We start from the raw sequence: 27,941 nt of genomic DNA on the forward strand, positions 1-27,941 counted from the left end.
ATTTTAAAAAGTGTAGCAGATTCTGGTTTTCTCGCTCATCAAGAAATATTTGTTCTTCCCTTTTCTTAAGCATACGGCCATGTACCTTGAGTCTTTATTTCCTGTAATACAGACAGTTATGTCCTATTGTTTAAATTTTCACAATAAAATATGAATACACATGGATTTTGCCATATTCCAGTCTGGGTCTCAAAACATTCAATAAGTATTTTGAGTTTCTTCTATTTTGCAGTCTCATGGTTTAGAGTCCAGATAAGTACATCAGAATCCTAGAAAATTCAGTCTGGAACATTGAGGCAGGGAAGTTAGGACAGAGCACATAGATCTCAAGTTCTATTCCTCCTCTTTTTCATCTAAGCTGGAACATTGAAGATGTGACCTTCACTGATCATCTGTTCTCCCGGCCTCTCCTCATTCTTTCTCTGCCACTATTTCCTGTAATTGACACAAACAAAATCAGTCTCAACTAGATTCTGTAGCCATACTAATTTAAAAGTGACCAGCAAGGACATTTGAATATCTTTATAATAAATTTGCATTACAGTTTTGGGACCACCTCTCCTCGCTGCCCCAATCACCATGAGAGTTCTGTGAGGACCAAAAAAGAAATTGCTATCTGGAGAGGAAGAACAAAGAGCAGCCATGTGAGCAGTCACCCCATCAGCATCAGAAAATAAGGACCACCCTATCTTCCACCCTTGCTCACATTTAATAAAAACTTTTCTCCCATATCCCATAAGGGTGTCTCATTCTCCGAAGTCACCTACTTTCTCAAGTGGGTGCTATTGCTTTAATACACTTACTGTGTTTTGCTAAATCTTTCTGTCACCTTCTCAAATCCTTTTTTAGGTCAAGATGAGAAGCTGGATCCCAGTATCAGGTTGAAGCCTCCCTTAGCCTCCTGGGATGCCCCTGAAATCACCTGCATCAGGGCTGGACACAGTAAGAAATTTAGTAAATGGTGAGCAGAATCAGAATGTTATTACAGAAATACATCTTGGAGACTGATGACAATGAGTCATCAACAGCAATTAGGGGCTTGATGAAGAAAGAGCTGTGCCATCTGCCAATGCCAGGCTTGGTAGTGAGAAAACACAGGGTATCCCATCCTCTACTAGCTCAGGGTTTACTGAGTCTGGACCCCTCATGTTGGCTCCCATGCATCAGCTAAAAAACTAAAAATCAGCAGCTGTGTATTAGGAAGCAATGAAGAATGTAAAAGTTCTCAGTATGTAATGGTTGGATCCTTGTAGGGATGTATCAGACAGGAAAATACAACCTGTTAAACCTGCTGGCAGAAGAAAACAATGGGGAGTCTAGCCTAGTGAACCAGGAATTAATTCATGAAAAGTCAAACCAGCTCTTTCTAACAAAGAAAATTTATGTTCTCATATTCATCTCTTCTCTTTCTTTCTTCTTAGCCCTCCCTCCCACCAAATAAAAATCCACCCCATTAGTCCTGTGTCATCTTCTTGGGAGCTCAGCTCCTGGAATTATTTCTTTTAATTTTTGTGTGTGATCAATTTTACCCTCTTTATATCATGCTCATCAGCATATACTTGATATCGGTTTTTGGTTGACAGCGAGTTTTGGGTTTTGCTTTTTTCTTTGATAGAGGCAGAGAGAGAGAGAGACAGGAACATCGAGCTGCTCCTGTATGTACCCTGAGCAGGGAATCGAACTGGCAACCTCTGCACCCCAGACAGCCTGTTTAGGGTCATTTGTTATCTATTTACTTGGCACATCTCTATTTTTAAAGAAAACTTATATGTAATGCAATTATTGATATATTAGGGTTTCATTGTCATTTTTTATTTAATGTTTTCTATTTTTTTCTCATTTTTCTTATCCTATGTTACTGTGAATTAGCTGAATTTTGTTTTACTATGTCTGTTATTCTTTTCATTTTATTCTGTTATTCTTCTTCATTCCTGATACTTCAAGTTTCCTTCATTTATCATTTTATTTTATTTTTTATAACTTCTGTTAGCCTTACCTTTAGAGCGGGTGTACTAACAAAACAATTCTCCTTTTTATTGGAATAATTGATTTCCTTTCATTCCTAGTTTGTTCCTTCTTTCTTTCTTTCTTTCTTTCTTTATTTTTTTAAATTTTTTTATTTTTTTTTATTTATTCATTTTAGAGAGGAGAGAGAAAGGAAGAGAGAGAGACAGAGAGAGAAGGTGGGGAGGAGCTGGAAGCCTCAACTCCCATATGTGCCTTGACCAGGCAAGCCCAGGGTTTCGAACTGGCGACCTCAGCATTTCCAGGTCGACGCCTTATCAACTGCACCACCACAGGTCAGGCCAGTTTATTCCTTCTTGACAGAGAATTCTGGGTGGCAAGTTCTTTCCTTTCAGCACTTGAAATATTGTGCCATTTCTTTTTTTTTTTTTTTTTTTTTTTGTATTTTTCTGAAGCTGGAAATGGGGAGGCAGTCAGACAGACTCCCACATGCGCCCGACAGGGATCCACCGGCATGCCCACCAGGGAGCGATGCTCTGCCCATCTGGGGCGTTGCTCTGTTGTGACCAGAGCTATTCTAGCATCTGAGGCAGAAGCCATGGAGCCATCCTCAGCGCCCGGGCCAACTTTGCTCCAATGGAGCCTTGGTTGCGGGAGGGGAAGAGAGAGACAGAGAGGAAGGAGAGGGGGAGAGGTGGAGAAGCAGATGGGTGCTTCTCCTGTGTGAACCTGGCTGGGAATCGAACCTGGGACTCCTGCATGCCAGGCCAACGCTCTACCACTGAGCCAACTAGCCAGGGCTTGTGCCATTTCTTTTTGACCATCATAGAATATTTCTGTTCTTTTTCAAAGCACTATGTTGTTAACTTACATTGTCTTCTTTCTTTCTCTTCCTTCCTTCCTTTCTTTCTTTCTTTCTTTCTTTCTTTCTTTCTTTCTTTCTTTCTTTCTTTCTTTCATTCATTCTTTCTTCTTCTTCTTGTTAAAATGTGAAACACAACACAAAAGTTACATAAACTATAAAAAGCACAATATACAATATAATTAATAATTGAAAAATAAACATCATCTCATTGAATGGGTATAGAACAGAACTTGTCAGTCACATAAAGTTGATTATTAATGCTTATTATAGTCCTGACAAAGCTTTCAGAACCAATCTCTATGACAAGTTTGTCAGTTATCTTTTAGGATTTTATCAGTTATATGTGCTTCTTCAAATAATGTGTTTTAGTTTGGCCTTTTTTCCTACTTTATATAAGTAAATTGTATTTTATTTGTATGTGTGTGTGTCTTGCTTTTTTTCCCAGTAAAATATTTATTAGATTCATCCATTTTGTTTGCAATTGTATACTTATGTGCCCTATTCTCTGAAGGTATAGTCCTGTTCTATTACTGAGACATAACTGCATTTTCAGTTTTTCTATTGTGAAAACTTCCTTCTAAAAAATTTTAAAATATACAGTTGTCACATGTACATATGATCCCTTGTGGAATGTTCCAAGAGTGAAATTCCTGAGTCATAGGGTATGTGCATCTTCAGTCTTGTTAGATAGAGTTTAACAGCATTTCAAAATTGGTGAGACACTTACTTTGTTCATCTTTACATATGCAAAGGCAAAAGGCCTCAGAATTGTATTTCATTTACCAGTGAAGTATACCACCATGTGTTGCAGGAAAACAATAGCATTGCCCAAATTAAAAATACCTAACAAAATAAAGTTTTAAAGATGGACCAATTAATATTACACAGTAAGAATATACTGTAACTGTCATGGCCTATTAGCTCAGTTGGATAGAGCATCAACCTGATACACCAAGGTTCCAGGTTCAATATCCGGTCAGGGCACATACAAGAGCCAACCAATAAATGCAAAAATAAGTAGAACAATAAATCACTATTTTTCTCTCTTTCTCCTTTTTTCCCTCTTTCTAAACTTAATGAGTATAAAAATTATTTTAAAAATGAATACATTATAACTTTGAACATAAGTCTGGTATATAAACTCATATTATGGACAAACACTTCCATAAGATTATGATCAGTAGTATTACATCCTTTATGGAGAGGATCATTTTTCAATTTATTTTACAATATTGTATTCAATATATAGCTTCTTTGGAACAAGTTTTTCATTTTAGCAATCTATTTTTGATAATGCTATAAAGTGAATCTAAGTCTAGCTGTTGCTACTTTGTTTTTACCATGCTGAAGAGCCAATTTCAAGCAAACATATTTGTGAAAGTGGAATTAATACTTCAATGTCTTTGAAATCAACTCAGAATAATGTAGGCAGAAGAAAATAGGCAATGAAACCAAAAATTGTTCCTATAACACAGCTTCTACTTATTTCCATCCAGAATGCAACAAGTGTAACAAAAGACTAATTTAATTACACAATTTTGTTCAGTGGTTTAATACAGTAGCATCCCTTAAAATTACATGTTTTGTTTCTTAAGTATGATTCATACTAAAATTCAAATATGGGAAAATGTAAGATAATGAAAGATAAAACCAGAAAACGTGAACAATATTTGAGGCACTTGTTAACTCTTAAAAATTTGTTGATGGTTATGATTTCTTTGCTCATTTTGAATATTCACTTTTAAGTTTTGGGGGGGGGTTGTATTTTTTTTTTTTTTTTGTATTTTTCTGAAGCTGGAAACGGGGAGAGACAGACAGACTCCCGCATGCGCCCGACCGGGATCCACCCGGCACGCCCACCAGGGGGCGATGCTCTGCCCATCTGAGCATCTCTCTGTTGCGACCAGAGCCACTCTAGCGCCTGGGGCAGAGGCCAAGGAGCCATCCCCAGCGCCCGGGCCATCTTTGCTCCAATGGAGCCTCGCTGCTGGAGGGGAAGAGAGAGACAGAGAGGAAGGAGAGGGGGAGGGGTGGAGAAGCAGATGGGCGCTTCTCCTGTGTGCCATGGCAGGGAATCGAACCCGGGACTTCTGCACGCCAGGCCAACGCTCTACCACTGAGCCAACCGGCCAGGGCCTCCCTTTTAAGTTTTATATTTATATTATTTAAAAAAAAAATACAAAAAAAAAAGTTTTATGGACTAACTTACTGGTAATGAAAAGAGCTTTTTAAAAGCTGGAATTAAAAGGGAGTCTAAGCATAAAATGAAAACAACAATTACAAAAAACCTTGAGTGCCTTCCAAAAAGTACTCCTGAGAGGCAAGGCTGTGGACCTCTGTCAGCCTGCTGCTAGGGGCTCCCATCCAGCCTGCTGCTCTGTGTTTATTGTGGGGTCAGGGGACACAAGCCAAGTGAGGAGGGGGGGCTAGCTGGGATTCGTGATCCAGGTGAACAGGAAACATGTCTTTCTTTCCACCTGTTTCATTCCTTCCGGTGGACGGGGAGTGGGGAGAGGTGAGTTAATGTCACCTAAAAGGCTGTGACCTTTCGGTTTCAGATCTTTTCAACCCGACTCAAAACTACTTGGCAGTGATTACCGGCTGAATCTTCAGCGTTTAAAGCGAAGCCAGAAAGCAGCTTTCTTTCACTTGAGCCAGACTCAGGAAGAGCGCTTGAGAAGCAAGCAAGGACAGCTGGGAACTCTTCCCGTCTGCAGACCCGGAAACAGGTAAGTTTGCTGCTAGCCTTGGTCTTTCATGCGCATGGTTGTTAAATAACATCAGCAACAACAATCCGTACTTCGGGGCACATCCCGCGCTGGCGGCCCGGGCCGGGCGATGGTGGATCCGTCCCTGGGCTGGCGGCTGGCGGCTGATGCCCGACGCGGTGTGGCCCGCGGGACTCTATTCTCAGGGCAGCACAGCGTCTCCATTTGAATCGTAAGGCAGCAACGGGCACACCTTGTTCCTCGGATGTGCCGCTGCTTCTTGGGCATCCACCCAGGGCTGCACAAAGAGCCCTCCTGCATGGGAGAAGGAGTGGATCCTCCATCACCTGCGGGAAGGGGCAGAAGTCCTTTCTCTGACTGAGGAACCAAACCGGCCTCCTAGCAGAAGCGCTTGTTAAATACAGTGCCTTCCTCCACCTCCCTGCTTCCCACTTCAGAAAAGATGGTCCTCAAAGCACAATTTCAATATTAAACCATTCTTTACTGTATTAACCACATACACCATTCCAAAGATTGTACAATACAAAGCAGTATTTAGATGAAATAATTTATTCTCATGCTCAATAATCAGCTGTTAAAGTTTATGCCTGTTTTTTATCCTATGCTGTTACCAAATGTATGATGCCCACCAAAAAAGTAAAAAAAAAAAATTTTATTTTCAGGTTTAGTTTCTTGCTGTTTCCTTTGTATGAATATAAAAAAAAAACTTCCTCAGCTTGTTTGTAAGGTCTATTAACACAGCAACAGAGAAGTGGGAGGAGGAAAGGGAGCAAGGAGGAGTGAGAAACCACTGGAACTTCTTGAACACACAGACTCCAGGAACTGTGGGGCAGAAGTGCTCATTCATCAACTTTCTTTTACAGACAACTTGGTCTTGAGCTTAAACCTCTCAATTTCTGACTCAAAACGGCCTCTGAGGACCCTGGAGGAAGGGCAGGGGCAGCCCCTTAGTCTAGGATGCAGGGTTCAGCTGCTGGCTGTAGTTCTGGGAGCTCAGCTTCTGCCCTTGGAGCAGTGGTGCATGTGTGGTGACAGCCTGGCAGCATGTCACATAACCAGAACAGCAGCAAGTGATCTGGAAAAGAGAGGTGCAGGGAGGGATGAAAGATTAGGTTCTTCTGGCTCTTTAAGGGCAGGTGGCAGTTTCTTTTCTTTTTAATTCATTTTAGAGAGAAGAGAGAGAGAGAGAGAAGAGAGAGGCGGAGGGGGGGGGGGGAGGAGCTGGAAGCATCAACTCCCATATGTGCCTTGACCAGGCAAGCCCAGGGTTTCGAACCAGCAACCTCAGCATTTCCAGGTCGACGCTTTATCCACTGCGCCACCACAGGTCAGGCAGTTTCTTAATCTGTGAGCTCAGTGTTCTTAATAGTAATTTGCATCAGGATAGACTTATCAAGGTATCTCAACCCTGACTGCACAGTAGATTAGATTTGCCTCCTAAATTATTATTGTTCATTATTATTACTATTATTATAGAATCATGAGCAGGATTGTCTCAGAGAGCTCTGGCTGCTTTTATAATAATTGGATCGAGAGAGAGAAAAAAAGAGAAAGCCAGAATCAAATGGGCTGCCTAAAGATTATGGCCTCACTCTCATCCCCAATTGCACCTTCACAAGTTGGAAAGTAAGCATGTTATCTCTGGGTTTTGGCCGTAAGTCATTGGTCAGGTCCAAGCTTGCTGCAGATACCTCCTGGGACAGATACTTTCATGGTATGTTCTAAAAATTGGGAAGCACCAACTCAGCCTTTCCTAGAAAATAAGTTGGCCTTTCTTCTCCCAAATTCTAGGGCAGGCAAGTTCAGGAGTTTATAGGCCCATTTGAGGATGGCATTTAGTATGACTCTTTTCACATGGATACTTTTTTAAATGTATTTTTAAATTATAGTTGACAAACAACATTATATTATTTTTAGTCGGTGTCTCCATCTGGCAGCATACATTGTTCTTTCGATGTTATTGACTCTATACCCTATGCTGTACTTTGCATATCCATGCCTCTTTCTATAACTGGAAGTTTGTACTTCTTAATCCCCTTCAATTTATTTGCCCATTCCCCCACCTGCTCCAATCTGGCAACCAACAGTTTGTCTTTGCATCTATGAGTTTGTTTCTGTTTGTTCATTTATTTTGTTTTTTAGAGTCCATTTAATACCACAATGATTTCATATGGTATTTGTCTTTCTCACTTATTTCACTTAGAATAACACCCTCCAAGTTTATCCATGTTCTTGCAAATAGCATGGTTGTACTGTGTGTGTGTGTGTGTGTGTGTGTGTGTGTGTGTGTGTGTGTGTGTGTATTTTTCTGAAGCTGGAAACGGGGAGAGACAGTCAGACAGACTCCTGCATGCGCCCGACAGGGATCCACCCGGCACGCCCACTAGGGGCGAAGCTCTGCCCACCAGGGGGCGATGCACTGCCCCTCTGGGGCGTCGCTCTGCCGCGACCAGAGCCACTCTAGCGCTCCTGGGGCAGAGGCCAAGGAGCCATCCCCAGCGCCCGGGCCATCTTTGCTCCAATGGAGCCTTGGCTGCGGGAGGGGAAGAGAGAGACAGAGAGGAAGGAGGGGAGGGGGTGGAGAAGCAAATGGGCGCTTCTCCTATGTGCCCTGGCTGGGAATCGAACCTGGGTCCCCCGCACGCCAGGCCGACGCTTTACCGCTGAGCCAACTGGCCAGGGCCAGCACGGTTGTACTTTTTATGGTTATGGGACATGGTACAATAATTTTCCATTTATGAGTGTACCACATCTTCTTTATCCATTCATCTATTGTTAGATACCTAAATTGCTTACATATCTTGGCTATTGTAATTAATGCTACAATGAATATAGGAGTGGATATATCTTTTTATTTGTTTTTAGTTTTTTATTTTTTAATTAAAGTTTACTTTCAATAACTTTGTATTTGTTTCAGATGTACAATGCACTAGTTAGTGCAAATATCTTTTTGAATTTGTGCTTTTGACTTCTTCAGATAAATACCCAGAAGTAGAATTTCTGAGTCATATGGTAGTTTTATTTTTAATTTTGTCAGAACATTTCATACTATTTTCCATAGAGGCCACACCTGTTTATAATCACACCAATGGTGTGTAAGAGTTCTTTTTTCTCTACATTCTTGCCAAGATTTATTGTTTGTTGTTTATTATATAATAGCCATTCTGACAGGAATGAGGTAACATCTCACTGTGGTTTTGATTTGCATTTCTCCAATGATTAGTGATTTTTAGCATCTTTTCATGTGTCTGTTAGCCACATCAATAGCCTCTTTAGAGAAATGTCACTCAGGCCCTTTCATTGTTTTTTAATCATACTGGTTTTTTGTTTATTTGCTTTCTTTTGTGTTTTTGATGTTGAGTTGCTTGGGTTCTAAATATATTTTGAATTTTAACCCCTTACAAGATATATTATTTGCAAATGTGTTCTCCCATTAAGTAGGCTGCCTTTTTGTTCTGTTGATAGTTTTCTTTGTAGTGTAAAGGCTTTTTAGTTTGTATCAGTTCCATTTGTTTATTCTTGCTTTCGTGATCTTTGCCCTAGGAGAAATATCTCCTCAAAATATTACGAAGATCAATGTCAAAGAGTTTTTGCCTGTGTTTTCTTCTAGCGATTTTATGGTTTTAGGGTTTACTTTTAAATCTTTAATCCATTTTAAGTTTATTTTTGTATATATATAAAAAAGAAGTCTAGTTTCATTTTTTGCATGTATCTGTCCACTTTTCCAAACACCGCTTCTTGAAATATCTTTACTCCGTCTTAGATTCTTGTCTCCTTTGTCATAGATTAATTGACCACATTAATATGGATTATACTTGGGTTTTTTATTCTGCTCCATTGACCTTTGTGTTTGTTTTGTGCTACTGCATATTGTTTTGATTAATGTTGCCTTGTAGCCTAGTTTGATATTAAATAACATGATAACTTCAACTTGTTTTTCTTTCTCAAGAGTACTTTGGCAATTCAGGATGTTTTGTGGTTCCATATAAATTTTAGGGATATTTGATTTACTTAGATGAAAAATGCCATTGGTTTTTCGATAAAGATTACATTGACTCCATAGATTGTATGATCATTTTAGTGATCTTAATTTTTCCAACCCACGAGTACGGTATATTCTTCCATTTATTTGTATCTTTTTTATTACTGTGATTAATATCTTATAGTTTTTAGAGTACAAGTCTTTTACTTCTTTGCTTAAACTTATTCCCTGGTATTTTATTCTTTCTGATGCTATTGTAAATACAATTGTTTCCTTAATTTCTCTTAATGATAGTTGGTAATCAGTGTATAAAAATGCAATGAATTTCTGAATGTTAATTTTGTTTCTTGCTACTTCACTGAATTCATTTATTAGTGCTAATAGTATTTTTTAGAATCATCAAGGTTTTCTATATATTGTATCAAATCACCTGCATATAGGAGAACATGGATATTTTTGAACGCTCACATGGAAGGTACAAGAATTCGGAGGTCCTCTTATTATTTTTCATTGAATTTTATAAATATATACTTTTTATTGGCTTAAAATATATATCCCTTTTTTATTTTGATGTACATTTTTATTATGAAAAACAAAAACAATCTCCTAGTGATTCAGTTTTTCTTCAAAGGAAAATGACTTTTATACTTTGTGGTTAAAACCATTTTGATAACTTCTCAAATAGAAAAACCAAAAGCTGTTTTCTACAGGCACCCCAAATTTATTCAGTCTTTTGAATAGCATAAATGGTTCTATTTATATTACATTTCATTGATCTGTCATATGTCAGCCTGAATTGTCAATTTAAGAACTCATAAATACTTGTCATACTCATTACTAGTTTTATGGTCGTTCTCGACAACTAGGATCATGAGACAGAAAAGATGTGTGGAAACTGTGGTTTAACAATTCAGGGTTTTCATTCTGAGGTCGTCTTGCTCCTAGGTTCTTCCTCAGCATCAGCCTCACTGCCCTCTTTAAAGCTGGTTAAACCACTGGTCTGAGGAGATGATGTTCACATGAGGTGACGGCTTTGCTTCTCAGTGATGATGACCTTTGCGTGGGTAGAGCCACTCTATTGCATTATAAGTTGTGGCTGCCTAGTGCCAGCAATAACATTCAATCTGAGATCCTTATAGCATTGGCAACTTGTTGGCCTTCAGAGAGATTCACTTAAAGGCAAAACTGAAAATAGATTAATCTTTTAGTGCAAGGCTTAGCCTATGTTTACTATGCCAGAAATAAAGCTAAAAAACTCACACTGTCCTAAAGTGCTTTACATAACTGCATCAGAGAATAACATTATAATTTTATTTCTACTGGGATGTTCTTCCAGGTTGGCAGGCTGCCATGGCACCTAGACTCAACATGATGGCCCCCATTTGTTTGGTAGAAAACATCAGTGAGCAACTGTCAGTGAATCCGGAAGCTCTACAGATTCTTGACCAGATTTCTCAGCCATTGGTGGTTGTGGCCATTGTAGGACTGTATCGTACAGGCAAATCCTACTTGATGAACCAACTTGCAGGACAGAACCATGGTGAGTGTTGTCTAAAGCAGAGGTAATTCTTTGACTCTAGCTATATCACAGCTTCTTAGTTTTCTTCCCTGGTTACATGAAGAGAGAACTATACTTCTCTCAATAAACCAACCTAATTCTAACTTTCAACACTAAATTACTACCTTAGTGTATTCTATTACCCGACTAGTCTTTGTTTTACTCTTGTTAAGGAAAACCTTTGTTACGAATGCACAGATTCTTACCTTATTTTACCTGTGCAAGCACTGGGCTCTTGCAATTGTGTCTCCCCTCTTTCTCTCATAACATATTTTGCTTTTGCTGTGGAATATTTCCATCAGCATATAAAGATGTTTGAATATGTGTCATTATGTTAAAATTCTTTTGTGCCTTGGCCAGTTGGCTCAGTGGTGGAGGGTCCACCTGGTGTGTAATGATTCCCTATCAGAACACACAAAAGAGGTGACCATCTACTTCTCCCCCTTCTCTTTCTCTCACTCTTCCCTTCCTTCAGCCATGGTTCCATTGATTCAAGTACAACAACACCGGGTGCTGAGGATGATTTTGTTGAGGCTCCACCTCAGGTGCTAAACATAGCTCAGTTGCAATAATCTTTTCCAGATGGGCAGAGCATTGGCCCCAGATGGGAGTTGGCCAGATGAATCTCCATCAGGGAACATGCAGGAGTCCGTATCTCTATCTCCCCTGCTCTCATTTAAAAAAAAAAAAAGTAATTTTTTGTGAGTTCACATCCCATTATAACTACCAACCTCACCTACTCCTATCATTTCTTTTTATCACTTAGACTGAAAAAAAATATTACCTCAATTTCTTTGTTGTTGTTTTGTTTGTTTGTTTGAGATCTCTCTTGATCTCTCTCTTCTTTCCACTTCTATCTGGATTTGGACTTGGCCTTTCTTTTAAAAGGTGTTTTTATGATTGTCAGTGATCTCCATTATGTGTGATTCGTGGATGCCTCTCGCCTCCATCTTGAGCCCTTGCCGGGTGTCATTGTCACAGTTAATATAATATTTATCTCTTCCTTGAAATAGATGACAAAGTTAAGGCATTCTTACAAAGTAGGGAAAGCACCATCTTTATTCTGCAGTACTTACTTTCCAGCAAGTCTGTCATTGTAGCCCTTCGGCTGCTTAGATTATCTGTTGTCAGTGTGTGTTGGGTCTCTCCTTCCTTTACAGGATTCCCTCTGGGCTCTACGGTGCAGTCTAAAACCAAGGGCATCTGGATGTGGTGTGTGCCTCATCCCTGTAAGCCTGACCACATGCTGGTCCTTCTAGACACTGAGGGCCTGGGCGATGTGGAAAAGGTAAGGCAGAGGGTCACAGATAAATTGTTTTAATCTGGATATTCTCTTCATGCACTTAGTAATTTAACTGCTCAATCTATTTTTGAAACCTCAAAATTCAACTATATATCAGGCAAATTTTTGTTTGTTTGAATATTACTTAGAGGTAAGATGCTATGGTACATTGAATAAAATTTTCCTATATTTCTTGGCCCCGGGTGAATAATTTTATAATTAAATAAAATTATAATAAATAATTACTGAGCGCCATGTTTTCAGGTCTCTAGATTATTACTGTATGTATTAGTGACCAAAGTAAAAGTCCTGCCCTCTAAGAGTCTGTAATCTTATCATGAAGTTCATCAAGTACCCACAGAGCATTCTAGAAGACTTGGAGATACCTCTGAATGCATTGATTCTATAAAAACATGTGCTTGTCCTACAACAACATCTTAAGATAAATTTTTTATATTTTGGTTTTCTGTTAATGGATAAAATGAATGATTTTCCTTTTTCTGCCTTAGTTCAAGACTTAGTTAGACATAGTACTTAAATTTTTAGTACTCTCTAGTCAGGGGTCCCCAAACTTTTTACACAGGGGGCCAGTTCACTGTCCCTCAGACCGTTGGGGGCCACCACATACAGTGCTCCTCTCACTGACCACCAATGAAAGAGGTGCCCCTTCTGGAAGTGCAGCGGGGGTGGGCGGATAAATGGCCTCAGGGGGCCACAGTTTTAGGACACCTCTAGTTCTACACAAAAGGAGTTAGAAATTTTATTTGTACATATCAAAAGTACTATATTCTTGCTGTCTAAACAACCTATTGTGTGTCATAAGTGATACTTCTTATCCTAATTGATTATTATTTTCAAATTGGGGTTTGAGAAGATAAATTATCGAATCAACATTGTTTTCTCAAAAAATTTCTTATTGAGTTTTCTAGGCACTTTTACCTTTTTCTCTAGTGAACTTTAGATACTGTTTATAATAGAAAAAAAAATCTGTATTGTCATTATTCATATACTCTGTGTTTTGTATAGACAAACTAGCCCAGCCATTAAAGTTCTTCAGCTAGTTGTACTGGGCTCACTATCCATCTTAACTTTTCAAGTTCGTCCCTGTTCCAGTCAAATCAAACAACTCTACATTTTTTTTTGCCAATATCCCTGTATTCCACCATGTCTACTTTTGCTTCTGTGGGTCTTTCTATCTGCAGGATCACCTTCATTTCTTCAAGCTCACATTCTACCAAATCTTTCATTTTTAATCAAAATGTTGAGGAAAACTTCATGTCTATACAATTTTTCAACTTTTAGAACTCTGCTATTTCATTGTGGACTATTAAATTTTATTTTACCATTATAGCTATAGGTTCCAATGCTTATATGTATTATTAAGATGTATGCCTCTTATAGCTATTGTTATCTCTGTGACATTCATTGTTATAGATGTTTGTCATGGCTTTGAAATAGTCACCTTGAAAGTAATATTTATTATTTTAAACTACTTTTTAAATTTAATGACAATGGAAATATTAATAAACATTTGTTAAATATATCCCTTGTTATGTTAACTATGGAATATTTTATGTAGCTCATGACCAACAAATATGTGCAAAATGAATTTGTGTTAATATCTTTCGTTGAACCTAATTGCACACCTGGTAAGTTTTTCTATGTTATTCTATTTCAACCAATTGAATGAAAAGAAAGACTTGTGAGGATAGTTTTTTGTATATGAAAAAATGGCAGTCACAAAAAATGTCTTTGTGGCCTTGGCCAGGTAGCTCAGTTGTTGTTTTGAGCATTGTCCCAAAACACCAAAATTGTGGGTTTGATCCCCAGTCAATGCATATATAAGGATCAACCATTGAATGCATAAATAACTGGAACAACAAATCAGTGTATCACTCTCTCTCTCCCTAATTAATATATATAAAAAATGAAGAAATGTCTTCATAATTATCAAAGCTAATACCTGTCTTTAAACTTAACATTTTTGCATAGTGACTATATTAACTGAAATGTAAACGAAAGTCTCATAGACTTAGTGTCTGACTGAATTTCTACAGGGTAAAACTCCCACATGTCTTGCCCTAATCTGCTTCTAGGGCGACCCTAAAAATGACTTGTGGATCTTCGCCCTGGCTGTGCTTCTGAGCAGCATGTTTGTCTACAACAGCATGGGCACCATCAACCACCAGGCCCTGGAGCAGCTGCAGTATCCTTCCTGGAACTGAACCATCATGTCTCATGGAGTCTCTGAGAACAGAGAGATCTAGTCAGTTTCTCTTGCCCTCTCACTTAACGGTTTTGGGGAACAGAAGGAACCAGAGCAAAAGATAGTGTTTATACACGTATATTTTTTATTAGAGAAATGTAGAAATTATGCATAGGAATTTCCTTTTCCTTAGCCAACTCCTAGTTATGTGACAGAGCTCACAGACCTCATCAGGGCTAAGTCCTCCCCTATATCAGATGGGGATGAAGTAGAAGATTCCACAGAATTTGTGAGTTTCTTCCCAGACTTTATCTGGACTGTACGGGATTTCACCCTGGAGCTAAAGTTAAACGGTGACCCTATCACAGAAGATCAGTACCTGGAGAATGCCTTGAAGCTGATTCCAGGTAACAGAGCATGGCTGTGCAGTGGGTGGTTCAACAGAGGGTGGGAGATATTAAACACTGTTCATAACCTCTGGAGTTGCATTTGTATTTTAGACTAGATGAAGTCTGCAGAAATGGTGGCTGGGAGATTGGCTGTAAAGCTTTATGAACTGGAGTTTAACTTCACATAAGAAAAGTAGAACCTAAAGTAGAGTAAAATTATTCATAACCAACCAATCTGTTCTTTACACAGTTCCTAATTTAGCATTCAAATGTAACTTAGAATACAATGGTGCTAAAACTTTCTAACTACCAGACACTCATGTCTATTATTTTCACTTCTGCTTTTTCATGTTGAGGAAAACAACTGCTCAGATACTTGTTAGGTATAAAATGGCAAGGAACAACCTATCTAATGAAAAATGTATCTTTCAAATAATTAGAAAGTATTTTTCTAAAATAGGCATATAACTATTATCTTGATACAAGTATTATCAATAAAAGTGATTTATATTTTAATATAACTTAAGTATTTTTGTCTTTTCATTCTATGTATTTGTGATATTTTTGATAATTTTTAGAATATTAATTTTAATTTCTATATTATAGCTTTTAGTAAAAATAAATTTTATTTTCAATTACAGTTTACAGTTTATATTCAATATTATTTTATATTATTTTCAAGTGTATAACATAGTGTTAGATATTATATACTATATTATATACTTAACAAGATGATTCTCCCAATATTTCAAGTACCCATCTGGTGCCATACATAGTTATTACAATAGTATTAACTGTATACCCTATGTTATACCTTACATTCTTGTAGCTACCAATTTGTATTTGTTAATCCCTTCACCTTTTTCATCCAACCCTTCCACTGAACCACCTACTGGCAGCCATCAGTCTGTTCTCTTTATCTATGAGTCTATTCCTATTTTGTTTATTTTGTTTTTTTAGATTTCACATATAGATGAAATCGTATAATATTTGTCTTTCTTTGTCTAACTTACTTCACTGAGCATAGTACCCTCTGGGTCATCCATGCTGTCACCTATGTTAAGATTTCATCTTTTTATTTTTATGGCCACATAATACTCTATTGTAGATATGTGCCAGCTCTTCTTTATCTACTTATGTATTGTTGGGCACTTGCATTACTTCTATTTCTTGGCTGTTTTAAACAACACTGCAGTGAACACAGGAGTGCATATATTTTTTTGAATTAGTGTTTTGATTTCTTTGTATATATACTCAGAAGTGAAATTGCCGGGTCATAAGGTAGTTCTATTTTTAATTTGAGGAACCTCCTTACTGTTTTCCATAGTAGCTGCACCAATCTGCATTCCTACCAACAGTGCACTATGGTTCCCTTTTCTCTCCTACCTCTCCAACATGTGTTGTTTTTTGATTTATTGATGAGAACCATTGGGACAGCTGTGAGGTAATAGCTCCTTGTGGTTTTAATTAGCATTTTACTGATGATTAAAGACATTTAGCATCTTTACATATGTCTATGGCCATCTGTATGTCCTCTTTGGTGAAATGTCTATTCAGGTTCTCTGCTCACTTTTTATCAAATGGTTTTTATTTTGAGTATGTGAGGTATTTATATAGTTTAGATATTAATCCCTTATTAGTTGTGTAATTGGCCAATGTCTTCATTCATTTAGTGGATGTTATTTTGTTTTGTTAGTGTTTTTCTTTTTTGTGCAAAACCTTTTATTTTGATGTAGTCTCACTTGTTTATTTTTATTTTATCTTCCCTGCCCTAGAGATATATCTAAAAAAAATATTGCTAAGAGAAATGTCTGAGATTTTACTATCTTTGTTTTCTTTTAGGAGTTTTATAGTTTTAAGTCTTACAATTAACTATTTAATCCATTTTGAGTTTATTTTTGTGTATGATCCAAGAAGGTGGTCTAACTTCATTTCTTTTTCCACAAGGATCTGTCCAATTTTTCCAATACCATTTGTTGAATAGATTGTCTTCACCCTATTTTATCTTTTTGCCTCTTTTGTTATACATTAATTGTTCATACAGGAATGGATTTATTTCTGGGGTCTCTATTCTATTACCTTGATCTATGTATTTATTTTTATGCCAGTACCATACTGTTTTGACCACTACAGCACTGTAATATAGTTTGATATCAGGTTGTGTGGTACCTCCAAATATTTTCTTCTTTCTCAGGACTTCTGTTACTATTTGGGTGGGGTCTTTTTTGGTTCCATATATGTTTGTGGATTATTTATATTGGTGCTATGTAAAACACCATTGGTATTTTGATAAGGAGTGAACACATTGAATGTATAGATTACATTGGGCAGCCTGACTAGGAGATAGTACAGTAGATAGAGCCTTGGGCTGGGATGTGGAAGTCCCAGGTTTAAAGCCCTCAGGTCACTGGCTTGAGCATGGGCTCACCAGCTTGACCAAGGAGTTGCTAGCTTGAGCATGGAATCATAGACATAACCCCATGGTCACTAGCTTGAGCCTAAAGGTTGCTGGATTGAGACCAAGATCACTGGCTTAAGCAAGGTGTCACTCACTGTGCTGCAGCTCCCCAGTCAAGGCAGATAAGAGAAAGCAATCAATGAACAATTAAGGTGCCACAATGAAGAATTGATGTTTCTCATCTCTCTCCCTTCCTGTTTGTCCCTATCTCTCCCTCTCTCTGACTCACTCTCTGTCTCTGTTTAAAAAAAAAAGATGACTGCAGGAAATATGGACATTTTAATGATGTTAACTCTTTCTATATATTACAGCTTTTTAAAAATTCTTGAATATGTATCCCTGCTATAATTTCAAATTAATAAATTATACATTCATGTGGGTACATATGTATCTGATGAAACCTTGAAAGAAATATTCTGATTTACTCATTTTTGTTTTTGTATTTCTATTTATACTTTCTTAAAATAATGAGAAATGCTAATCAGAAGAGCAACACTGTCAATCAAATATATTTCTTTACGTTAAAGAGTTTAGAGATCAGTGCTGACATTTTAAAATTACATTTTATTGATAGTTATATTTATTCTTTAAAGATTTTCCTTAAAACAAGTTAATGCTGTACACATAATGTTTAGCATCAAAACAGTTTTCCTTAAATAATGTGGGTGTCATTTCTAATATTGTCTTATTAAGCCTTGTTTGTGGCTCTCATTTTGGTTCCACAGCTCAATTTCCACAGGGGATCAAGCAGGCCAAAAATCTATGTTGGATCTGTTTTTCTGTTAGTCATTCATTCAGTAAACAATATAAACAATGCTGTACCATTTTTAGGTTTAATGACAGCAATACATTTTTTTTTACCATGATTGATCTCTTTCAAATTTCTCTCCAGAGTTGTATCATTGATAAATTTGATGTTAAATAGACATTGGCTATCTATGCTAAAAGAGTCATAAACAGAAGTTATAAACTAAGAATATGGCAAACATACAAAATTTCCTGTCATAAAAATATTTAAGTCATTGTTCTCAAACAGTTCTACTATAATCTTTCATTTTTGTTTTTTTAATCTTTCAGGCAGGAATCCAAAAGTCCAATTATCCAATCTCCCCAGAGAGTGCATTCGACATTATTTTCCAAAACAGAAGTGTTTTGTCTTTGACCGGCCAACAAATAACAAAGAACTCCTAGCCAATATTGAAAATATTGCAGAATACCAACTGGATCCTAAATTCCTGGAGCAAACAAAAAGATTCTGTTCTTACATCAGCACCCGGGCAAGGACCAAGACTCTCAGAGAGGGTATCATGGTCACTGGGAAACGTGAGTCTCCTTTTCATACCCTGTGGGGCCTAATATTTTTCAATATATTATATAATATGTTCTCCAAGATTTCTGTTTGGTTCTATATAGCATTATGGGTCTATAGATATTCATACTCTGTGAAAACAAGTGTATATTTCTCACACTTTAGAGGCTTTATATATATACATCCCTCTCCCAAATTACAAACAGTGTCAGTAATATCTACAGCATCCATATACATGAAAAAATCCTCTATTGAAAGTAAATCTGAAACTGAGTATACAAAAAGGATATACTGTTTCCTTAAAGGAAGACTTTTATAATGAGTGTGAGTTTCAAGGAGAATACGAAAGGTATTTTGGGAACGTAGAGCAGTCCAATAATGACTATTAGCCCCAAAACCTCTCAATATTTACTGGAAGCCTCAAAATTAGTAATAAATATAATCATATTTACACTGTCTCATCTTTCTGCATATGTAAAGAATTTCCTTCTAATATTTTAATGGGAAATTATGTTTTCCAGATATCCTTAGTATGTCAGATGAAGGTAGAAACTGAATTCTCTTAGCCTTATGGCCTTCTGAAGAACCATAAAAATTGTCAGTGGGACAGTAGTGGAAGGAGGTGCTGTGTGTATGTCTGTGTGTTCGTGCGCGTGTGTGAGCAAGAAAAAGAGATTTAGAAATGTAGTTTCAGAATCTTGGATCCTGTTGAGTGCTAACTTTATATTTATCTTCTAAATTTCATGGCTTATTAGGGCTGGGGACTCTGGTGGTGACTTATGTGGATGCTGTCAACAGTGGAGCAGTGCCTTGTTTGGAGAACGCGGTGACAGCTCTGGCCCAGATTGAAAACTCAGCGGCCTTGCAGAAGGCAGCCGAGCACTACAGCCAGCAGATGGCGCAGCGAGTGAGCTTCCCCACAGACACGCTCCAGGAGCTGCTGGGTGTGCACATGGCCTGTGAGAGGGAAGCCATTAAAGTGTTCATGGAGCACTCCTTCAAGGATGAAAACCAAGAGTTCCAGAAGAATCTTGTGGTACTTTGTCATAGTGATTATTTGTTTTTTGTGACCCTTCCCCTTGAAGAATGAGGCCTAGAAGAACTTTTATGTCCCTGTGGCTCCTCTGTCACTTAGGATCAATTAGTATGGGTCTCATGGGAATAAACTTTCAAAGGGCTACATTTGCATCTCCCTCAGCCCCCAAACCTCATATGCTTAATCCAGAAATTTCTCTGATCTCTGATACACAATCAATATAGATAGCTATCTGAAGTGAATATGATTTCAAGATTGCCCAGAACACCCCAAAGTCACTCCTGAGCTGGTTGCTTTTCTGAGAACCTTCTCCCATTCTCAGGAACCAAAATATCTCTTAATTACCTAATCCTAGGCTATTTTCAATTTCTAATGTTCCTTGTTGTGTCATTGTATCACTGAAGATGAATCACTGAATGTTGCAGCTGCAGAGAGCATAGAGATAAGGTAATGCAACTCTGGATTTTGTGGGAAGACCCAGGGGGGTTAACAAGCTTCTCCCTGCCTCACATGGAATTTTCAGGCTTGTTTGTAAATCAGGCCTCATTATTCTGTTTTATTCCATGACCTTCTCCAACAGAATGCCTTTCCTTTTTAAATTTTAATATAATTTATTATTTAGAAATTAAATTTAGTGGGGTGACATGGATCAGTAAGAGTATATAGGTTTCAGCCTGACCAGGTGGTGGCACAGTGGATAAAGTGTTGGACTGGGATGTGGAAGGACCCAGGTTCGAGATCCCCAAGGTCACCAGCTTGAATGCGGGCTCATCTGGCTTGAGCAAAAGCTCACCAGCTTGGATCAAGGGTCGCTGGCTCCAGCAAGGGGTTACTCAGTCTGCTGAAGGCCCATGGTCAAGACACATATGAGAAAGCAATCAATGAACAACTAAGAAGTTGCAACGCGCAACGAAAAACTAATGATTGATGCTTCTCATCTCTTCGTTCCTGTCTGTCCCTGTCTGTCCCTCTCTCTGACTCTTTCTGTCTCTGTAAAAAAAAAAAAAAAAAAAAAAAGAGTATATAGGTTTCAGGTGAACATCTCTGTAGTATCTGAACTGTTCATTGTGTTGTGTGCCCATCATGTAAAATTAAATCATTTTCCATCATCATATATTTGTTCCTCTTTACCCCCCCCCCAACATCCTCTCTTGAGTAACCACATCATTTTTATCTGTGTCATGAGTCTCAGTTCAGAATGCTTTTCTCATGAGGACCAGAGCTAGACTCCCTTCTACCAGGTTCTTTGAAATTTTATCTCCTCACGTCCTTTCTTTTGGTGACATTTGTCTATATTTCTCTTGCAGGAAATCATAAAGGACAAGAAGGATGGTTTCGTGCTGCAGAATGAAGAGGCATCTGCCAAATTCTGTCGAGATAAACTTGAGCAGCTTTCAATGGCCCTAATGGAAAGTATCTCAGCGGGAACTTTCTCTGTTCCTGGTGGTCACAAGTTCTATATGGATTCAAAGGAAAGAATTGAACAGGACTATTGGCAAGTGCCCAGGAAAGGAGTGAAGGTGAGGTAGGAGGGGAGCATGAGCATTCCACAGAATGAGGTCAAGAAGGTCTCCTGAAAATGTGAGAGCACAACATCGTTGTGTGTAATATGAGATCATGGGCAGATTATAACCGTTGAGCTTTAAGGCCTACTCTTTGCTCTTTCTTCCCGAGGAGGGAAGAAATGTCCATTCTCCAAAATGAGTGCAAGGGGTCCTTGGGTTATGATAGTTTTGACATATGACATTTAGAGTTTATGACACTCACTCCATAAAAACTTTAAAAAATGGAGACTTGAGTGTTTCAGCTTACGGCATTAGCTTCATACTTATGGACTACATGGGCGAACTAGTTTTTTGTCATTTTTTTCTGTTACTACAGTACAGTGCACAGTACAGTATATTTATATGTTTTTCCTTTTTCTGTGGCTTAGCTGTGTTTTTATGTTTTAGATTATGATTTTAAACTGTGTTAGGATAGGTAAGTGGCTTAGTGTAGGAAATGTTTTGACTTAAACACCAAAATTCAGGTTACATCACTGTCATAGGAATGAAACTGTGCCGTAACCCAAGTACCACCTGTATAGATTTCTGAAATCTGAAAGATACAGGAAGGAACTAATCATTTCTCCATCCAACAAACATGACATTATAGTGTGTCAAAGGCAAATAATTTACTAGTTAAAGCCAGAGACTTTGTAGTCAAGGTTAATTAAAAGAGAAAAGAAAGTCAAACATGTAGACAACTGGGTACAAGGTTATATTACTTGTGAACCTGAAAAAGTTTACAATATAAGTGGTGGTAACTCATAATAATATTAAAAAATAATGATAATAATAATGCAACTAAAATATATTGAACTGTTATTGTTCTAGACAAAATGTTAAGCTCTTTCCCTAAACTTTAATTCAGTTCTTCGAGTTGCATTAAGAAGCATCTACACTTTAGTCAACATTTGACTCATGAACTGAGAGGCAGAGACATTAAAATACTTATTTAAAGTGACAGTCAGCAAGTGGCAGAGGAGAGGAAAGCACTAATTAAAGACAGCATCTCACGTGGGGAAGGCAAATTTAAAAAGCACCAGAGACTGTGGGTTTGTAGAACAGAACATGGATCTCCCTGGCTGGACCTAGGGTGGGGGAAGGAAGTAGCCCCAGGAGTGAGACTGGGGGGAGACAGGCAGCAGCGGTCTGGAGAGCCTCTGGTCACTGTAAGGAGCTTAGACACTGTGTGTGGAGCCATGGTAGCAATTTAAGCACAAACGCAAAATGACATGGACAGAGTTGTGTTTGCAGTAAAATTCTACACAGTGGAAACCTAGGTTCTTTATTCCTTCCTGTTTCCTCAGGCAAATGAAGTCTTCCAGAGCTTCCTGCAATCACTGGCGCCAATAGAGAAATCCATCCTACAGGCAGACAAAGCGCTCACTGACGGGGAGAAGGCCATGGCAGGTGTGGGCAGGGCTGGGCTCACAATGGGCGGGCAGGCTCCTGCCTGTCCTTGGACAGGTGTGAGAACAAAACCTTCCTGCAGCAGGGAGCTTTTACTTCTTCTGTCGGACATACGCCATTAAATCGGAAAACAACCAGGGACTGATCAGCCAGTCAGGGCCTTTCCCATCACATTCTGAAATGCTCTTCATGGTATGGACAAAGAAGAGAATTCAGAGAATTCCCACCTCCTCTTTGAGTTTGGTTTTGTCTCTGAGCTCAGGAGGGTAGAGATCATTGTTCACTTAATTTTCTTCCCTTTCTCAAACCTCCTTGGGGCAGAGGAGCGGGCCAGGAAGGAGGCAGCCGAGAAGGAACAGGAGCTGATGAGACAGAAACTCCAGGAGCAGCAGCAGCAGATGGAGGCGCAGAAGAGAAGTCTCGAGGAAAACATATTTCAACTGAAGCAGAAAATGAAGAGGGACAGAGAAAACCTATTGAGAGAGCATACTATGATGTTGGAACATAAACTGAAGGTAAGTCCTGCTGTGGCTTCAGTACTGCTCAGTGGTCATTGTCCTTGTACCTCAGATGTGATGAATGAGGTTACAGCCAGATCATGGAAGGAAGGACACTTACTGAGTAGGAATTGTTTTAATCTTGACCCCTTGTGCTTGTCTTCTGTCGCGGTCCAGCCACGACAAGTCTGTTACGGGGTCCTCAAACAGGAAAAGGTATGGAATTAAATAAATGATAGATAGAGAATTAAAGATATATACGTAATGATGGGTTCTGGAGGACCGCACGGCAAACAGTCTCTACTGCTCCTTAGTCAATGCAATGGCAGCCCCAGAAGCACATCCGTCTTTATTCAGGGAAAAAACGTGGTCCATTAGCAATTCAACTGTCTCCAAGACAACTCAAAGACAACCCCCACCATACCATTTAGATCTAACTTTACACCAATAAGAAACTAGCTTCCAGCCTCTTCCGGAGAACATGGGTGGGATAAGCAATAATCAGGTATAGCTCTTTGTTAACTGGGCAAGTGATATGGGTGATTAGGCCCAGCACCTGTTCCCTGGATATAAAAACACCCTGTTTATATTTCAGTCCCCAACAGTCTTCCTCCTTGGTAAAAATGGCTTTGAAACGTCCTCTGTAGATACACTCTGGAGTGGTCATGACAAGTACCTCCCCTCTGAATCATTAGAGTATATAGATAGGGTTTGATGTGTTATTTTGGAGTATTTTAAAATGATCTTTATGTGGCCTGAATACACAGGTATTTCAAACACAAATATGTCATCTGCTCAGGAACTGGTTTGCTTTACCAAGATCATTGCCAAGTTTAGAACCCTACTACCCAACACCCAAAGAATCTTAGGTAGATCTATGCTGACAGAGACCTATCAGAAATGTCCAGACTTCAAAACACAGGGAAAAGACAGCTTTCAAACTTGCTGCATTATCTTGGGTGTGTATAGACTACCAATGTTATCATATGGCAAAGGAAGAATTCCTGATTTTTCTTCTGGACACGTTTATAATGGAGATCTAGAACAGTGTCTAGATCTAGAAATAGTTCCCATTATTTCTACATTTTAGTTGACTATATTATTCCAAGAGGGACTGAGCATTAGTGCCAGTAGACTAAGGTTATCTCTCAACTGCTGTTATAACTGAAACATGACATTTGTCTTCAGGCCATGCTTAGCATCCTAGCAAAACCCTATTTTTGTGTGAACATTTGTAAGGCTCTAAACTATGCTTTCTTTCAGTGTTTAGGCCCAAGACAGGATATATTCCTTGTTACAAATTCTCTTTAATTATGTAACAGAGAACAATTTTAAGAGTGAAAGAAAAATAGTTCAAGTATTTAAGAATATGTTTTTAAATACAAAAAGTTATTCTTGAAAAAAATGGGAATTTAAAACATTTTATTTCCTTCCTCACATTTTTTTTTAGCTTCAAGAAGACATGCTTAATGATGGATTTAGAAAGCAAGCTGATGAGATGAATGCAGAGATAAATCATTTGAAAGCTAAAATTACTGCTACTGAAAATGATGATACTCCCTGGGTTGCAAAAACCATAGATAGGATTGGCACTGAGATCACTGCAATATTGTCTGCTCCTGCTAAACTTCTTGGTAACATTGTGAGAGGGGTAGGCTCACTATTTAAAAGGAAATAGTTCTTTTTTTAAAGAACTTATAGAATATGGATGTATGCTCTGACTTGTGTTTTGTGTATGTTCTTTTTCATTTCACTCATTCAAGTTTTAAACATAAAAGCTGCCTACTAGAATATATCAATGCTCAGCCCACATTTAGTAGAATAAATGTACATATGCTTTGTGTAGCCTGTTTACATTATGAAAGATACATGTTTAAAATCATATAGCTATACTTACAAACAATCCATTGAGTGATCGCTTTAAACAACAAAAGATTGAAAACTACTTATATATGTATCTGTGTGAATTGGTAATATAAATTTAGCATGTGAATATAATAAAATACTATGCATCTAGTAAATAAATAGAAATTTCATTTCTATTTTTATGAATATATAACAATATTAAAAATACATTATAGAGTGAAAAAATGAGGTACATAAGGTGTGCATAATGTGTTTACTGGAAAAATGTAAGTATTGTGTGCAATCATACATCTGTATACACCGACTATCTCTGGGAATCCTCAAAAAAGCTATTAATATGGTTTCCTACTTGGGAGAAGTGGCTAGGATTAAGGATGAACAAGTCACATGCTTTATTATTATTATTTTTTTTACTTTTGTGTGGGAAGGCAGAGACAGACTCCCGCATGTGCCCCAACTGAGATCCATCCAGCAAGTCCATTAGGGGGCGATGTTCTGCCCATCTAAGGCCCTTGCTCCATTGCAACCAGAGCCATTTTTTAGCACCTGTGGCAGAGGCCATGAAGCCATTCTCAAAGCCTGGGGCCAACTCGCTTTAATGCAGCTATGGCTGCAGGAGAGGAGTAGAAGAGAGAGAGTGAAAAGAGAAGGGGAGGGGTGAAGAAGCAGAAGGATGCTTCTCCTGTGTGCCCTTATCGGAAATTGAACTGGGGACATCCATACGCCAGGCCAATGCTCTACTACCAAGCCACCTGGTCAGAGCATGCTTTTTAAAAAAGTTTTTATTTAGAAAATTAAATTTAACAGGGTGAGATTGATCAATAAGATTACATAGGTTTTAGGTGAACATTTCTGTAGCATTTATACTATTGATTGTGGTGTACACTCATCAACCAAAGCCAGATCATTATCTGTCACCTTATATTTGTCCTTCTTTTCACCCTTCTCCACACCCTTCTTCACTTATTCTCCTCCCTCTATCTTCCTCCCCATGATAACCATTATATACTCTTTCTTTTAAATCCTGTAAAGGAAGTTTGTATTAGCTTTTCACAAATAAAAAACAAACAAAAAAAATAAAGTGTAATAGTAATAATGATAAGAAGAAGAACATAAAAAGTGACTATTAGGTGATGAAAGTGCTCACTGCTTCTACAAATGACATCAGCCTGTACAATGAGAGGTCTAACATTAAGACCAAAGTATATATAGAAAGTATAAAATTTGCACCTTAATCTTGTTTTCATTTATGCCATGTTCTCAATCCCTTATGGTTGCTTCAAAATAAGACATATGCTTTCCTGCCTCTCTTTCAAATCTCAGCTATGGTAGCTTCTACTCCCTGTCTTTGCATTATACTCTTAAGGTGATAGAAGCAAATAACCAAATATAAGACTATGCAATTGTGAGAGGGACCCCATCATCCTTAAAAGTGAAGTGTCGCCTCTCTGCGATTGGCAAGAGACAAAGGGAACTGTGCCCTTGTAGAATTGGATGTCCCAGCTAGTGTGGGGATGACAGACCATGACACATTGGGGCTAGGTGTTGACACTTAAATATCAGATGCCACATACATATGATAGTAATGAACATCACGGTTTGCCTTAGCTCAGACTGCTATAAAATGTTACCATATTTTTTATGGCTTAAAAAGCAAATATTGATTTCATCTAGTTTTGGAGACCATTAGTTCAAGACCAGTGTGCCATCATTGGTGGGTTCTTGGTAATGGCCCTCCTCCTGATTTATAGAGGGATGCTTTCCTGCCGTGTCTTCACATGGTAGAAAGGGGGGTGGGGAAGGGCTGTCATGATTCTTTATTATAAGGGTAATCAAACAATAGTGCAAGAGAGAAAGCACAAGGTAGTGAAGTATAATTGTTTACTTAGCTGTATGGCAGAAAAAGTTAACTTTCAAAATGAGCACAACATTTATATTTGGAAAAGAGTTTTCCATGAGTAAATCAGTTCTAATAATGTCATTTTGGGAAGAAATAAAGATAGCGCAAATGTACAGTCTGAAGTACAAAACTGAATGCAGAACCAAAAGAGCAAGAGATCTCTAATGCAGGGGTCCCCAAACTACGGCCCGCGGGCCACATGCGGCCTCCTGAGGCCATTTATCCGGCCCCCGCCGCACTTCTGGAAGGGCACCTCTTTCATTGGTGGTCAGTGAGAGGAGCATAGTTCCTATTGAAATATTGGTCAGTTTATTGATTTCAATTTACTTGTTCTTTATTTTAAATATTGTATTTGTTCCCGTTTTGTTTTTTTACTTTAAAATAAGATATGTGCAGTGTGCATAGGAATTTGTTCATAGTTTTTTTTTATAGTCCGGCCCTCCAACGATCTGAGGGACAGTGAACTGGCCCCCTGTGTAAAAAGTTTGGGGACCCCTGCTCTAATGCATGGAAATCTTAATGTATTCTGGGATTATATCAGAGGAGTTAATATAGCATAAAATTACTCAGGAAGAGTCGGGATGTACATCAGGTTTTATAAGGTCCTTCAATTGAGGAAAATAAAGGTGAGTAATTTTGAGTTGGTGTTTTAAATCTAAATATTGTCATTTATAATGTAATCAATTAAAGAACAGAGAAAGTGTTTAATCTCCACACCAAGAGACAAATATTATTTTTGCACATCTCAGTAAGCGAAAAAACAAACAAAATGATGAAAATGTCTAGGGAAGTTAGCAAAGATTTTAAAAACAATGATAAACATATTTGACTTAATATACTAATGTAGGACCCTAACCCAACCACAGTAGCATACTCACTCTTTTTTTAAGCACACTAAGGAACTTCACATGAATTTTATTTCTAAGCAACAAAACATTATTAATA

At 38.1% G+C, this 27,941-nt stretch overlaps 1 protein-coding gene across 1 annotated transcript; it reads left to right on the forward strand.

The window, feature by feature from the left end:
• Positions 1–5,154: 5,154 nt before the first annotated feature.
• On the forward strand, positions 5,155–26,159 carry LOC136400345 (guanylate-binding protein 6-like). The gene is made up of 12 exons (XM_066376855.1): positions 5,155–5,242; positions 5,389–5,559; positions 10,878–11,081; positions 12,260–12,387; positions 14,478–14,587; positions 14,792–14,994; positions 18,512–18,757; positions 19,499–19,779; positions 21,087–21,299; positions 22,631–22,733; positions 23,055–23,248; positions 24,681–26,159. The coding sequence occupies exons 3-12, from the start codon at positions 10,892–10,894 to the stop codon at positions 24,906–24,908; spliced, it is 1,896 nt and encodes a 631-aa protein (XP_066232952.1). The 5' UTR covers positions 5,155–5,242; positions 5,389–5,559; positions 10,878–10,891; the 3' UTR covers positions 24,909–26,159.
• Positions 26,160–27,941: the final 1,782 nt, after the last annotated feature.

This window comes from Saccopteryx leptura, chromosome 3, assembly GCF_036850995.1.
Source record: "Saccopteryx leptura isolate mSacLep1 chromosome 3, mSacLep1_pri_phased_curated, whole genome shotgun sequence".
In the NCBI taxonomy this organism is placed as follows: Eukaryota; Metazoa; Chordata; class Mammalia; order Chiroptera; family Emballonuridae; genus Saccopteryx; species Saccopteryx leptura.

What these genes read in the sequence shown, in the direction of transcription:
- LOC136400345 (XM_066376855.1), top strand. Translation starts at nt 10,892, where the DNA reads ATGGCACCTAGACTCAACATGATGGCCCCCATTTGTTTGGTAGAAAAC. An exon ending in AGTTCCAGAAGAATCTTGTG is followed by an intron (nt 19,780 to 21,086) that starts GTACTTTGTCAT and finishes TTTCTCTTGCAG; the next exon opens with GAAATCATAAAGGACAAGAA. An exon ending in TGTTGGAACATAAACTGAAG is followed by an intron (nt 23,249 to 24,680) that starts GTAAGTCCTGCT and finishes ATTTTTTTTTAG; the next exon opens with CTTCAAGAAGACATGCTTAA.